This window comes from Poecilia reticulata, chromosome 18 (genome assembly GCF_904066995.2).
Source record: "Poecilia reticulata chromosome 18, P_reticulata-male-v2, whole genome shotgun sequence".
Classification (NCBI taxonomy): Eukaryota; Metazoa; Chordata; class Actinopteri; order Cyprinodontiformes; family Poeciliidae; genus Poecilia; species Poecilia reticulata.
Window position 1 is genome coordinate 15,002,183 of NC_088847.1, and position 15,903 is coordinate 15,018,085.

Below are 15,903 nucleotides of genomic sequence, written 5' to 3' on the forward strand. Positions count from 1 at the left end.
GACAAAATGTAAAAAAGTCCAAGAGGTGAAAAAGTTTGCAAGGTTTGCAAGATTAAATATTCCACTACTTCAGTAAAAAAACATTTGAACCTTTTTGCCAACATAATCTAGCTTTCTAAAAGCAATAACCTACATTTGTGTTCGGAACATTTGTGTTCGGATTACTAAGATAAGTGAAACACTTATCTGACATGGCCTTCTAGGTATTCACTGAAACGTATGTGTTAAAAAAAATCATAAAATGAAATATATATATAAATAATAATAATAATAATAATAATAATAATAATAATAATCCTACTTTGCAGTATGTTGCTAGCATACGGAGTCTAACCTATTTTCAAACGTTAAATACAAACAAATGTTTCTCCAGTGTCTCCTGCGTGCTACGCTTCTAACTCGTGATTGGTCCAACCCTCAGGCTCGGACCAATAGAAAGCTTGGGAAGTGTCACGTTGTGGAATGTTTCAGGAAGCTGGAACATGGACGGTCTAAACGCTGGTCTTGCATCCTGAGTTTGAAATATCCTTGAGCGGGACTTTAATGAAACGTGGCTGACAGCGGGCAGTGCTCATTTCTGTCCTCTGAGATGCGTTTCCACATTATCACCGCAGCTTTTCTCTGGGCTGCGTTTGTGGAATCGCGGAAAATCCGAGGAATATCTTCGTCCTGTGAGTTCAGTTCACCGTTTAAGCTAAAGCCAAGTCGCCGACATCGTATTTATGTTATCAATAAGTCTTCATTCATAGTCACAACTAATTCATATATAGCTGACCTCACCGCAGGCTGTAATAGATCTATATAACGTTTAGATGTATAGGTTGCGGTTGGAGGAACAAACATGCAGATTTCATAGAATCACAGCCATTTATTTGCATAAATTTCATAAAATGACTCATATTTTGTCTTTATGTGTTTTTCTCTGTAGCTCATGGCCATGTTTTCTCTTGATTTAACAGATAAAAGGTTCTACAGGGAGAGGAAGTCATTTCTGTGCATAGACGGGTCCAAAATTATTCCTTTCGAGCAGGTGAACGACGACTACTGCGACTGCGCAGATGGGTCAGATGAACCAGGTAAACATGGATTGATAACAGAGGAATCATCATTCAGATTTCGGGACTGTGTAACCTTTAGCTGCAGGCACAGACGTTTGACTTTGAACAATATTATGTTTTTATTCCTCTGTTTAGAAAAAAAGTGTTCAGCTCTTTTGAACAGCAACATTAAAGCTAGGAGGTTAATCATCTTTAATTGGTTTGGTTGTTTAATTGGTATGAAGGTGAGAGGAGAGACAATTAACCTTAAAGAGATCATCATGAATTTGACACTTCTATTAGTTGCGCTAAGGCCAACCAAGTTTTACAGTAAAAGAGGTTACTACTTAAATTACTGATTATTTTATTTTTATTTTGTTGACAAAATAGTTGAACTATATGCATTTTAGTTCCCATGTCTAAGCTTGGATTAAATTAAACCATGTTTCATAAGGGTTGTTTTGTCATATTTTGATATGCAGATATATTTTTTGTAATGATCACTACTATTAGTACTAAAATGATTATAGTTTAATGTATAATAAAATGATTGATCACATAATTAATTAGATGTAAACAGAGTATTTCTTTTACAAGGAAATACCCCGATTCTTAAGAATAATTGTGTTGGTTTCCAAGACAAACTTGCCACTCAAAATATAACGCATGTACTTGTGCTGTTAAGGCCCAATACTTGCACTACACCCTATGTTGCTCTATGAAACGTGCACTCAGTCATAGTGCTTTTTGAATGAGAATCTCAAACCCTTTCTTTGAATTTTCAAAAATTACAAAAACATTGCAATATTTCCACCTCTTAATTCAAAACGTCTTCTTCTTGACTAAATCAGCGTCAGTTCACTCAATGAAATAAATAAATAAATAAAACAAAACACCAACAAGCTTTTCTATGGTTCTCCAAATGTATCTTTTACTGAGAATTTATGACGAAGAACTAAATACCATGAAAATGTCTCATGTTTTATGAGCTGAAATATTGTAAACGCCTCCCATTGCTGCAAAACATTCAGTTAAACTTGTGTAAATTTAAGAATAAAATAAAACTGTTTAATGCTTAATTTAAAAAGTTTCCTGTAAATGGGGTATGTGGTCTACTGAAAGGGCCATTAATAAACTCTGCCATTGCCAGCATCAGTGTAAGTGCTGTAATAACCCTCTTTCACTGCTACGCACAGGGGGAGCAGCACAAGTAGGAGGTTAATGATGCCAAACTGAGCTCATGTTGAGTGTGCCTATATCATCAAGCCTGGTGGAGTTTTACATCAGATGCAGTCCAGTAAAAGCGAGCGATAATAAAGGTGGCGCTTCATCAGACCTCCGCTTAGATAAGATATAACTGTGTCCATTTTCTCATGAATAGTTTTCATATTCAAAACAAGGTTGGAATTAGTTCAGAATTTGCATCCAAAGTAGGAGTATAGGTCAACGTTTTTGTTTTTTATTCCACAGAAATGTGTTTCATCATTTAAAACGGGTAGAAACAGTTGCAGACTGTTGTCTTTGTTGAATTCCAGATACAAATATAAATCAATGATAAACATAAACTGGAGGAGAAAAGAAATAGAAACCCATAAGCCCATGAACAAAAAAAACAGTTGTGTGTTATGCAACTGACACGCACTTATCGCTTTTGATAAAAATGTTTATAGGCCCTTTAAAAATAAATTAATCTTTTGTGGCAGAATATCACATAAATATAGAAAAACTACAACCTTCAATTTCAGTACTTTGTTTTTTTTTGTTGAGTAAGAAAATATTAAGAATGTTCTGAAATAATTTAAAATTGTGTAAGCAATCCCTTTTATTAAAGTAAATGTCACTTTTTTTAAATTGTACTTTTATAAGATCAAAAAGCATTCGAGAAACATGACTTAATTTTTTCCTTTACCAGACATAAAATCAGCCATTTTCCATGCCTATTCTCGTTCCTAGGCATAAATCTACTGAATAAATGCACTCAAATAAAAGCCAGATGTTCTGCAATAAAAGCTGAATTTAATTTTGGAATTTTTAAATACTCCAATGAACTAGTTTAATTAAAAGAACTAGTTTTTGAGAATTATTTTGCATTGCATTCTTCCTTTGATCTCTTTTTAACCTGGCTCTATTCAGGCACCTCGGCGTGTCCTCGTGGTCGATTCTACTGCACCAACCTGGGCTTCAGGCCGCATTACATCCCATCATCTAGAGTCAACGACGGCATCTGCGGTAAGTTTGAACTTTATGCTGAGTTGCACTGGTGAAAAATGAATAATAAATAAATAGGTTTATTTCTGATCTACCAAATACGGACGAAACATGCAACTTGTGGTTTTGGGGACAGTAATAAAAAAATCTCTGAAATATTCTTTCTCTCGTTATTGTGAAATTTAACAACTAGAAATTATTTTGGAAATCCTAACTGACCTAAAATAAAATGTTATTTTCAGACAAAGAAAAAAAAAATACAAACGCCTTTTTTTATTCACTTTATGTAAGCGTCTGGTTTTGACTCTAGTTGAATATTTATTTAGATAAGTATTGAAGTAAGCGTTTTCTGGGGAAATAGATGTTTAAATCTAAAAAACTGAAGTACTCTTTTAACTCTGTAAAAATCCAGCTTGTTTTTCCTCTGTGCGTTCTGCTGACTTGGACAAGCAGCTGTACCTTGTTTACTGTTAAGCGGGAAGCAAAATGTAACCATGAAGTTCTTTAATCCTGTTAATTCCAGTTTTATTTTTTTTTCCCTCCCTTCAAAACTGTTCTTTATTCCTGCTGAAAACCTGAATGCCACACTTTACCGCAATGGATGTTTTTTTTTTTTTAATATACCACCTTTCTTTTCTCCTTTTGTTCTATAGTAACTCTCTGTTCTAGTTAATCTCATGGAGCACATATATAGACCTAGAAGCAGAATTAGACCACATGCAACTGTCAAAAGAACAAAATGTTCCACTTGTCTCTTCTTCTCCTCCCATTTGTCTCATCATACCCACTTAAAAACCAAACACATCACCACTTTTTCTCATCCCGTTTGAAGTTCAGATGGGTTGTCGTATTCCCTGTTTTTTTTTAAGGTCTTAAAACTTTTTGTTCTGCTGGCCGCAGACAGGGATTCTGGATAAATGCAAAATTTCACACTGTGCCCGCATTACTGGTGGAACATCTGAGCAAAAGCCAGATCAGAGCATTTGCTACACACCAGGCAGTGGATATTATCAGTGGTTGATGTCAAGAGACCCTCTGTGAATCAGAGAGAGGTACGATGTAGGCACAAAGACTCAATCTTCCTCTTTAAAGATGAAAAGTCAGTGGCTCAGTCAGTCCCCATCTGCAAAATGAACAAGACAGCTGAAAACATGGATGGATAAAGACACAATTTACACAGCGTCTAATTCCATGTGCCATTTTTAAGCTAAAGAACAGAGTGATACTACAGGTGTTTAATTACATGGTAATGTGTTCAGGTAGCATTAGTTGCTCTGAAATTCCTGACCCCTAGGGTTCTGTGCCAGTCTGTCCGTCCTCCTGACTCCGGTAACTTTAATGCTGACATTAGAACTTGCACGTAGAAATTTGTTTCCGTTTCCGAATCAAAAATCAGCAGGATTTCCCAATCGATGTGCTCAATGGCCAGGCTAATTCCTGCTAGCCGTGCAAGCGAATGACAATGTGTTTCTCTGCTGAAACAACGTAGCAAAATGTTCACCAAGTAGTACTTGATGACATAAAAAGGAGAGGAAGTATAAACAAACCTGTTTTGTCTTTATTGCAAGTGAGCCATATGGGATTTTAAAGTCCAGATCAATGAAAAGTTTATGATTAAAGTCTTTTGAGACCCTTTTTTTGTTAATTTTCTTTGTTGTGTCTTGAAAAAAAAAAATTGCTACGGTGGTATGTATTGTGAAAAGCTAGAGCTGTTTTGTGTTTGTTTTTTTGTTTTTACGTGGTTTGGACGGGCTTCTCCCGCGTCTCTCGGCAGATTGCTGCGACGCATCAGATGAATACAACAGCCACGCTCGCTGCCAGAACACTTGCTGGTAAGTTGGATCAAAACTGAGATTCGGTACCTGTAAAATGACCCAGTTTTTTTTTTTTTTTTTTCTTCAAAGTAAATCAGATGGTAAAGGGGATTTTGAATTAATTGCAACAGGACATCTGGAGGAATTTCTTTCTTACTTTTTTTTAATTACAGCGATAAAATTCTTTTAATAGGAGGATTTTATCTCAGCAACTGCATGAGGGGCTTACAACCACACCTGAGCAGCAATAGCAATCTAACCATTGTGCCACCAGGGGGCGATGTATCTCTATGATAAGAAAAAAATTTGTACTTTCAGACTTGCTCTAGTGATTGATATACGTGGAATTAATGGATTTTAAAGCCCAGTTTGACTCAAACGTTTTATTTATTTCAAATTTATTTCTTCAGTTTGACTCGCATCAAATCTAGATATCCTTTGTCATAATCAGCAAGTGTGTGTTTAGCTGCGCTTCGTGTCATTGTTTGACCATTGTGATATGCAGGAATGTAAACTGCTGCGTAAATGCTCACTAACCCACTTCTATTGTTGACAGTCCTCTATTTGTTTCATTTATTTTCTGCCAGCCTAAAAAAAAAAAGTACCACATGGAAGCAGTCATTACGTTTCCACAAGGTCCCCGCTCACATTCTGTTTGCCAGACTGCTAAAATGATTTAACTCCACCACATAGCCTCTTATTTACTCCTCCGTTTTTTGTTTGTTTGTTTTTTTTCTTAACCCCACCCCATTTGGATTTCTACTGCACCGCAGGGCCTTTTAAAAAAAAAAAATTGGATTGCAGCATCTGGGCTGACCGAAGCCTGGGTGGCTGAGGTTTTCCTCAATAATGATGGTTCTGTGCGCCTCCTCTCTTGACTTTTCCTCTAGGAATCTGGGACAGAAAGAGCGGGCGTACGTGGAGGGTCAGATGAAGACCTTGGATGAGGGTTTGAGACTCAAGCAGCAGCTGATTGAGGAGGGGGTGCTGCTCTGGAGGGAAAAACAGGTAACTTGATAAAGTAATAAAAAAAAATGTTTGTTGTGGTATAAGATCCCCACCAGCTGATAAAAATATACATTTAATGTGGGCATCAAAAGCACACAGTCTCTCTAACTGGCTGAGTATGCATTTGGCTTGGAGAGTTTGAAAGCGTGCTTCTTTTCTTTCTTTTTTTTTGTATATCTGATCAAAAACTGCCTCCGAGCTTTCTTTTTGCGAGTGCGATATTACAAACATTGATATTGCAGTGATTATTGCAACTGCCAGGTTTTCTTTTTGTTGCAGTTTGTTTTGAATGTTGTGCATAAAAATGCTGCGGTTTACCAACATTGGACCATTTTCAGATGGACTTGCTAATGTGAAACAGTTGTGAAATCCAGTTGTTTTCCACTCTGAGAATTATTCATACGCTGGCAGATTTAGATTAAAATTTTTGTTCATTCAAAGCTTTTATCGGAGAGATGGGCTCCTCTTACAAGATACTAAAAACATGTGGGGAAAAAAATGTCTGACACAAAGTCAGTAGGTTTTGTTTATTTATTTAATTTAAATAAATAAATGGTGTATTTAAACTTATTTACACCTTTCTGAAAGCTGCTGAACAGCATTTTTGCCTTTTTCCAGAGTGACATTTTGACCATTTATTTTTAATGCTGAGCTCCATATCTGTACGCTGGAAAGACTCCTTGCCAGTGCACTGATGTTTATCTTCCTTCACATATTTCCTAATGTTAATATTGCTTCTAACCAAAAGAAGCATTTTGGTAATATTAAAATAAATCTTTGAATCTTTGAGGAGCTGTTGGGTTGTGGTGACAGCGCCAATCTTTGGTGCTTTTAATAATGAACAATACTTAAAGTAAGTTGACTTTTAAGTACATTTAGGTGGTTAAATAGAGAAAGCACAAAAGGTGAAAGAAGCTATTAACAGATAAGCCATTTACTCTATGAAATGTCTTTGGTTCATACAGCTGCTGGAAAGCGAGAGAGAGCAAAACTTTTAGTAGATAACAAGAAGGGTTTCTAATGTGAAAGAGATGATGTACCCTTTCACAAGAGAGAGGGCCAATTCTGTCATTGGCAATGTTTCAGTCTTTTATAAATCTCTGAGTTAAGATAAGTATATGCATTTTCTAAAGCATACAGATAGACTGCTGTTTTTACAATGCTAATCACCATTATAGGATTCTAAGGGTTAACTTAAAATGTTAACTTGTCATTCAAATAATTATTTCTTTGTTTTGAAATAGTAAAGCCCTGGTTTTGTATTGTTGGATCTCGGGGAGAGCATGGTGCTTCTCTAGATCCGTAATGACCGCATAGATAGGAAAACTTGAGGGAAATATTTGCATGCTCTTCTTATATCTTCCTACATGATCGTATATAAACGGAAATCTAAATTGGTACTGCCATGTCAGATCTTTGCAAAAATGGGAGAGTGGAAATTGGTCACTGAATTCTTATAGGTGCATTTTGATATGTTAGCTTACTTGAATTGCACATGGAGAAAATGCATCAAATTTAACGATGATGCTTAATTTAGCCAATGAGAGAGATGCAAATGAAGTTTAAAATCAACCTGCGAAAAAATATCAGATATGTTCCCCGAAGCACGGTGTTAAGTCAAAACATAATATAATGAGGACAAAATTTGCATTTCCCTCCCTAATTTTAGCATCTTAATTTGAAACCGGTAAGTTTGTGCACATTTTCACAGTAGCAATACAATGACAAAGGGGGCAAAGAAAAGAAGTGTCGTCTAAAATGGTAAAAATGTGCAGTCTGCTCTTAACTTGCTGCATCCTTGTGAAGATTCTGTTTGTTGTTGTTATCGTCTGCACATCGAATTAACTTTTCCCCTCACTAGCGTGCATCGCCACATTGCAACTGCACTGTTATCACCTGGCTAGCTGGCTAACACGCTCGAGGAACAAGGGACGTCGAGGTTAATTTTGTTTCAGATGTGCTGGATCCGGAGGATTTCGCTTCGGAGTGAGCAGCTTGTGCTCTGCTGTGCTGTTTTAGTATGCATGTTCACAGCACCTGCTGCTACATACGCCTGTTGTACAGTCAGAGCCAGTTGATAACACAAACCTTACTTTTCTTTTTTCTTTTTTTTTTCTGGAGGTTATTCTTTCTTGCTTGAATACTGTTTTTTTTGTTTTTTTGTCATTGTCTCGTGCGTGTTATAGATCGTGGCTTCTTCTCATTATAGACTGTTCGATGAAACGATGCACGCTCCAATGCGGTTTTCACAACTTTGTCTCTAAGACCTCATCACTCTACATCAATAAAACAGGTTTATGCACAGGTGTGAAAAACAGCAACATGACAAACTTGCCTATTCAAAAATTTTATCACTACTGATATTTTGAGAGAAACAGTATGGTTTTGTTTTTGGTTTCTTTTTCTCACAAAAATGTCAAATATCGATAGTCACCTTGATGAGCAACTGGATGTAAGCATATTGTGACAATAATCTCATATTTACTTGATGAAAGTAAATGACACAAGACTGTTGCACACATGCTTCCAGTAAATAACAGGAGCTAGCTCTACCAAACCTTTTGGATTCATAGGCCTTTATGAAATCTATCCTATACTGTGTGGAAATTTTATATGTTACAATTTCTCTGATAATTTGATGTTATATAATTAATAACAAAAGTTTTTTATTTATTTTTTTAAATCTACAACACATTCAGTTTAGTTTTTGGTGTGTTTATCAACTATTTTCAGCTGTGTATTTGGGGTTGGAAAGATGTTCTTTTCTGCAGTTTAACAACTAAGTGGCTAATAATTTTTTAATAATTTTTTTGGTTGTCTGCCAAGTGTTGTCAGCTTTATGATAGGCTGTTTGTTTCTCTCTAAATTTATGATGTTGTCCTAAGTATAATTTTTTCTCTCAGTATAATGTAGTACATTTTGTAGGGATGCATAATATAGTGACACTAACATTGATATTGGCCAATTTTAGTCTTTTTTTTAACACATCGGTATCGGTCCGATGAATAAATCTGGGTCGATATTAAAAGTCGATATTTGTTTCCGTCTTGTTGCTCTTTGTTTGCAGGGGGCAATTGGAGGAGATGTGATAGTGATATGGCAAAGGATGATGGGAAGCTTATGGGTCATAATAGCAGTATTACAAATCAGATATTGATATCTGATGTTCATATGTGTGCATCCCTAACATTATGTCCGATCACTTGTTTCCATTTATGTCTTTCTATCAGTAGCTGGCTGGTCACACTCTGCTGCATTTCGGCATATTATTGGAAAGTCGTAGAGAAGAAAAATGTGTGGTTGAAAAAGGTCCATGAGTTCAGGGAGGAGATTAACGAGACGCATACACCAGGTGTAGCTCATGCTTCAAGGAGTGATGATGTCAGAATCACTTTTCTTGAGCTAAGAGGAGATAAAGCTGGACTGTTGCTCGTTGCTAAAAGTCTCTCTTGTCAACTGAAAGTAAGGTTTTGCATTTAGTCCATATTTCATGGTTCCAGAGACCGAATGAAGAACAGCGAGACACGGAGTCCAAAAGTGAGGTTCAACGTTTGTCCAGCAGGACTAAGGATTTGCCGAACCACCAGGAGTACAAAGACTTTGTTTAAAAGACAATTGTATAGCTGTGCTTGATTGGGCAGAATCCCATAGAGGATCTTTAAAGTGCTGTTAATAAGAAGGCTAAACACACAACAGCCAACCACGCAGACATGATTAAGGCAGCTCTTAAAGAAACCTGGGCGTCTCAGCAGAGCCACAAGCTGACCATCTCACTGCAGCGACGCAGTGATTCAAGCAGAAGAAGCACAAATCAACGACTGAGTATATCTACTGTCAAGTACAAGAACATCCCTTTCAGCTGAAAAATCTGTACAAAAATATTTGTTGGTCTTATGTAATTTTTAGGTTTATTTGCTGTGAGCAATAATCAGCAAAATTAACAGAACTTGGCACTTGAAATATCTCTGTGTCTAATAAATCTATGCAAGTTTCACATTTTTTAACTATAGAGGAACATTGTTGTTTTTTATTTGAGAGATGCACCAGTATTCAATGCATCATTGCCGTTTAGGATTATCAAAACGATGTTTATCGGTTGTCTGAGTGTAAACGTAAAATTGTCTGCTACAGTTTGAGGATTTAACTTTCTTTTTCTATTTGTTTCCTTTTTACATCTTTTACATAACTGTTGAAATTAACAGTACAAAGCGTTGGCCGGCTTTCAGACCCAGCCACGTTAGAATACGTTCTATGGACACTGAAGGACTCGTCGTCGCTGCAGCTCATTTTACAGCTCTGTGACTTTGTCGGGGCTGCCCTCGATCCTTTTGCATTAAAATTCGCTGTTTAGAAATCTCCTAGTTTCAAGGCATTTTTAAACACTTCACCCAACAGCTTTTTTTTTTTTTTTATAAGAGCATTTCAGAAATCTCTTGCTCTAAACATTGGCTTGTAATGAAACATTGAGGAGAAAAAAAGACTTGCTCAACAAAGGGGATTTGATTGAATAAAGCGTTTTCCTGCCACATTAACCAGTCACAATCTTGGATTTTTGTATTTTTTTTCTTTTGTCAACTGAAGTTTTTTGCTTTGTTTTTATTTCTTCCCAACATGCATGGGAAGAAATGCATGAAAGAAGGGAAGAATGTTCCCTTCTTTCTGCCAGCTGAATGGCAGATCGGGGCTAAAGTGTCACCCAGTGCTTCCAGCATTTCCACCCTTTGTGATCATCGTCTCTCTTGACATGGCAGGGTGAGCTCAAGGCTGTGGTGTTGGGAACCTTATACAATACAATGACTCAAATATGAACTCCTGCTGCTGTGGGCTCGAGGCTGAAAGACAAATCTTCTGCTTTCAAAACCTTTTCCAAAATTCCATTCAATATTTGTACACAAGCTATAAATAAATACAAGCTGACATGTTTGTATAGTAAGTTTTTGAGGACATTTGTACATTCCAAGCTGAACATCTTCAAGCATGAAATATGATGGGGATAAATTGCTAGCTCTGATTTGTTTTCGGAACTCCTCAAAGTTCCAGAGAAAAGGGCAGATTATTTTTATGTTTTAGCAAATATTTGGCTTTTCAATAAGATTACTTACTGTGCAAAGCTTTAGGAATCTAACTCTTATTAGAATTTTTTTTGTGTGTTTTTTTTTGTGTGGAATCTCTAACATTTTAGTCGTTTTCCTCACAAGTAGAAATTTTCTTGTGCTCTGGTAATAGAGCCCATAAATCACTGCTGCAGACTGAAGGTACCCAAGCAAACGGCGTGGCCTAGAAAGGTAGTCATCCCTGGCTGAAACCCCCAGAATCCATCAGTGCATCACCAGCGTCTCTGAGGAGAGAATGGAAGGCAGAGTCGACACACAAACACACTCACGGACACGCGTTTGCACAAAGGAAGCCGGTCCTCTTTGATGCAAATTGCTCCGTTACAGAGTGTGATGATAGGTTTTGCTTGGGTGTTATCAGCTGTCAGTCTGACGGAGCTGATTTAATGAGTCCATGATGCACAAACGGCCACCGTCGAATATGTTTCTGGCAATTAAACAGACTTTGTGGTTAGGAGTTGGATGTAGATATAAATGCAAACTAATGCGAGGAGAAAAGAGGTTGTAGCACAGTTGAAAATAATCACCAGTTTATAGAGCACAAACCAAAGAATTTAGGTTCAACTTATTTTTGTTTTCTTAGCTTTATATCTTTTGGACGGGTGGTTATCAAAGCCCCATTCATCTCTTACTTTGACCCTCCCTCACTCACAAGCAAGATGTCAAAATGCCTGGACTCCTCAACTTGAAATAGCCACTGACCCCTGACTAAGAGGGAGCAGGACGCCTTTAAGAGCCACTTCATCTGCACAAAACCAATTTTAGACTTTGAGGTTCCCAAACCAGACATCTTGCTCTCCAACGCTTTGAAATTTCTATGAACATTTTGGTCAGATGTTATTCGACTGACCCAATGCGAAGTAGAAAATAATTGTGAAATTGACAGAAAACGGGCAGGTTTTAATTTTTAACTTCACAATAATTCACTACTTTGATGGTCTATTACATTAAATCACAATGAAAGACCCTGAAGTTTGTGATGCTAGAAATGCAAAATATGAAAAAGTAAAAGGACCAAGGCACTTTAAAGAGTGCAGTTGGATTCATTTCCAAACCAATGCTTTTTTTTTTCATATTCAGACTTTGAGACTAAGGACAAAAGCAAACCTATATGTGCCACAAAAATAGGGAGAAATAAATATCTTTGAGGTTTGATTGAACTGCTTTCTTTGAACACGGAACATGAATGGGAAATAACTTAAAATAGGGAGAATATGGATTCCATGTAGGTGCAGTGTGTGTGTGTGTGTGTGTGTGTGTGTGTGTGTGTGTGTGTGTGTGTCTCGTAAACAGCTTACAAGGGATCCCATTTTGAACGACCTCATTCAGTCTGAAAAATTAGCTCTGCGGTCTGAGTATATCGGCTGTGAATCAATCTCCTGTTCTGATAAATGCACCGGAAGGAGCACAGGATGAGTGGAAAAGTACAAGGAAAATGGCCATTACCCACATGCCTACTCCATTAGGAAAGTTTAAGGCTTGCATGCAGAATGCACGGCGCTGCCTGCTCCAGTTTTATGCTGTTGACCCAAAATATAGTATGACTAAAGGGCTGTTCGTGTTGGCGAGGAGCCTTACTGTTCTGGCACAGGAATGCAGAAATCACAAAGCGCTTAAATTGTAACAATGAAGGTTGGGTGTAATCACGTTTGCCCCGTTGTCTCTCTGCAGGCGCAGCTCAGAGAGCTTCAGCGGGCCGCCGAAGATCTGCAGATCAAATTAGAGGAGCACCGAAAGAGGAAACATGAAGCTGACCGACTCAAAGAGCAAACATTAAAGGCTTTGAAAGCCGGGGATAGAGGTAAGGCTCCGTCTATATTTAGGACCCACTTCAAGACGTTTGCTCATTTCGCGGAGTTGTTCCAGTTTACACAGTTGGGTCGTCGTTTTGGCTACAGGGCAGCTTCCATTTCATGTCTGCTCCAGCCTTACTGGAGCAACAGTAAATAGGCTGAGCAGCTCAGGTTGTTCAACATCAGAGAGGGGGGGGGGGCATGGAAAGGTTAAGTGCAGATTCCTCTGCAGTGGAAATTAATTGACTTGGAGAAAGATTGCTGAGCAGCTGCAAACCGTATTCCCTCCGCTCTCCTTTTTTACGTTCCTCAAACCTTCAGAGAGACGTTGCATATGAGTCACAGGGAAAAATCCCTTATCGCTGCGAGCACAAGCCGGTTTGGCATTTAAGCGACGCTCTGACTTGCGCGTGTGTTGGTACAGAAAGTTGTGAGGACGGGAACTGGGTTCTATCATCTCATGAAATGAAAGATTTACACTCATTAAATGTGGGCAGAGGACGCATTCAGTCTCCGGTTTTTAGATCTCAGAGGCAGAAATGCGCAAGATTCATACTCGTACCATTTAGAGCATGGACTTTTCAACATAAATTGGAGAACAATCCTGTATCCTTCTGTTTTCATTTCAGCATGTCAGAAAACCTTCAGGGAAAAATAGAATAGATTGGAAGTCTCTGTCATGCTCTATTGGCAGCTTATTTTCTGATCTAAAGAAGTTTTGAGTGCAAAGCATGCTCATTATATCGTCGGTTCCTTTGGGCAGCGCACATCCATCATGCTTCCCACTGTGCAGGCTGACCTTTCCTGACCATGACACCCTCCCCCGCCCCCCAACACATCGTTCCTGAGTCTGTCATCCTTTACCTCCATCAGGGCTCATCTTCAGGGTGTAACAAGCATCAGTTTTAATTTCTGTCTCTCGAGATGGCTTGTCTTGTTCGAGTTGCCCATCAGTCTGGAGGATTAACAGAGATTTCTAATGTCAAATGTGTTTTTCTACTAGAAAAGCTTCCAGTTTATTTGTATTCATTTCTTATCACGATCCCAAAATCTGAATGAAATAACCTGCGGATACCGATGCTTTTCCAGTCCAGATCTCAATTTTTGCTGCTATTTTTGGTTCTGGTGTTATGTAAGCTAATATAGGCACTGTCAGTCATAGTGCTGCATATTTTGCCCATATCCTCAGTCATATTTATATTTACAAGGTTGATGATTGCCTAAGCACCAGGTTGGTCAGTTTTACTCTTTTATTTGCATTCAGTTCATGAGCTGCCAAATATAAACTATACGACTGTTTGAGAGGTGAGGGTTGGTAGTTCAGACTTGTGTTTTTTTTTGTTTTGTTTGTTTGTTTCTTTTGTTTTAGAAAATTACTTGGTATGATTTTGCAAGCTACTCAGCTGTAAATGTTCATTAATGACTGATAAAAAAAAACCAGGCAGCGTTAAATCAGATGTGACTGTGTGAAAGGAAGAGATTAAAAGAAAAGGTAACATCAAGCGACTGTGGATTATGCCGTACCATAAAATCAAAGTTTTCCCAGTAAAACTACAAGCGATCTTCTTGTTCTTGAGGATGCAAAACTGTGTGTCATGTCTTCTTGTGAGTCAAATGTTTTGTTATATCCCAAATAGAAATCATCTGTTCATAAACGGTTTAGTTGCACTAAGAGCGCAACAGATTTTTGCCTGTAAACTTACATTTCAATTAGAACGTACACCGACGCAAAGAGCAAACACTACTCCGAATCAGACATTAATGTTAATAGCTGGTAGGAAGAGAAGAGCAAGTTTTAGCCAGCGAAAGCATTTATTCCCCTCAAGATTAAACCATGTGTATTACTCTAACCTTCTGCCTGTAGTTAAACAAAAGCTCTTTACTGCCTATGCTACAATGCATACTTTCTTTCTGGTAGAGACTGTGCAGATAAAGTAAGCTTTTAAATTTACAATGCTCGGGATGTTGTTTTTATCTGTAATTTGAAAGAAAAATAAACAAATTACATGTCCCTGAGAATCTTTTTGGAGCCAGCTAAGAAGAAAATATGCATCGCAGTAGCTCAAGGCAACGTTTAAGAGTAGCTTTATTGCCGTAAAGAGAAGAAAGTTATTGCAAGTTTTAATTATGTTGGATCAGTCTTAGAGGCTCCACAAAACTCTTTCGATCTTGCAAAGTTGCAAAAAGCAAAAAAGCCCTACTCTATATCTCATTTGTCTTTTTGTCACACAGCACTTTTCTATACAGCCCATACAAAACAGTTGCCCGCAAATACACCTACGGTTCTATACGGGAATGTCAGAACACGGATTGTTCCGCGAACGTGTTGTCTTCCTCTTTATGACCGTAATAGCCTGCGTCAAAATGGGAATGAAAAGCCAGACGAACAAGCAGCTGAGAGTGCAAGTCGAGCTAAACACTCTGTGGTTTTGCCGCTGCTGTCGATCAGACTTCTCTCCAGGGCTTCGTGTGCAGTTATTGAGATGTTTGAAAGGACCAGGTTATTTGTACCCTCGAAGAAAATTAGTTTCTTGCAGCGTGATGTGTGCGGTACATTGGAAAAAAAAAAAAATGGAACAATGGAGAGCCGGGGGTATTTGAGCTGACAGAACAGCAATCTAACCTTTTCAATTGCAGGCAGTACAGGCATTTAGATCAATCGTGTATTTGCAGTGTTTCATTATTATTGTTATTATTTTTTTAATTGTTGTATTTATGGAACTTAAGTTCCGTCACACGTTGGCTGCACTCCGACAATGTATTTATGAACTTACATTTTATCGCAGCCAATGTCGTCAGCGCAGTATTTAGCGATGTTAGTGCAATATAATCGCCAGCATGCCATTCTAATACTGCGTATTGTTTAAACGCAATCATGAGAAACTGTTCAAGAAATTTCAAATTGCTTTGGTTGTTTATTTGCAACTGT

The 15,903-nt window shown here is 37.8% G+C and overlaps 1 protein-coding gene across 3 annotated transcripts in view; it reads left to right on the top strand.

The window, feature by feature from the left end:
• The first annotated feature begins 449 nt into the window (after nucleotides 1-449).
• The window catches only part of LOC103480661 (glucosidase 2 subunit beta-like), a 149,799-nt gene continuing 134,345 nt past the window's right edge, over nucleotides 450-15,903 (top strand). For 2 of the 3 annotated variants that reach the window (XM_008435689.2, XM_008435690.3), the window contains exons 1-6: nucleotides 452-671; nucleotides 960-1,076; nucleotides 3,171-3,266; nucleotides 5,020-5,077; nucleotides 5,950-6,067; nucleotides 12,853-12,982. In XM_008435689.2, coding sequence (XP_008433911.1) covers nucleotides 590-671; nucleotides 960-1,076; nucleotides 3,171-3,266; nucleotides 5,020-5,077; nucleotides 5,950-6,067; nucleotides 12,853-12,982 — 601 coding nt within the window. In that variant the 5' untranslated portion in view covers nucleotides 452-589. Of the gene's footprint in view, nucleotides 672-959; nucleotides 1,077-3,170; nucleotides 3,267-5,019; nucleotides 5,078-5,949; nucleotides 6,068-12,852; nucleotides 12,983-15,903 lie in introns of all 3 variants that reach the window. The other variant, XM_081599060.1, reaches the window with a different exon arrangement.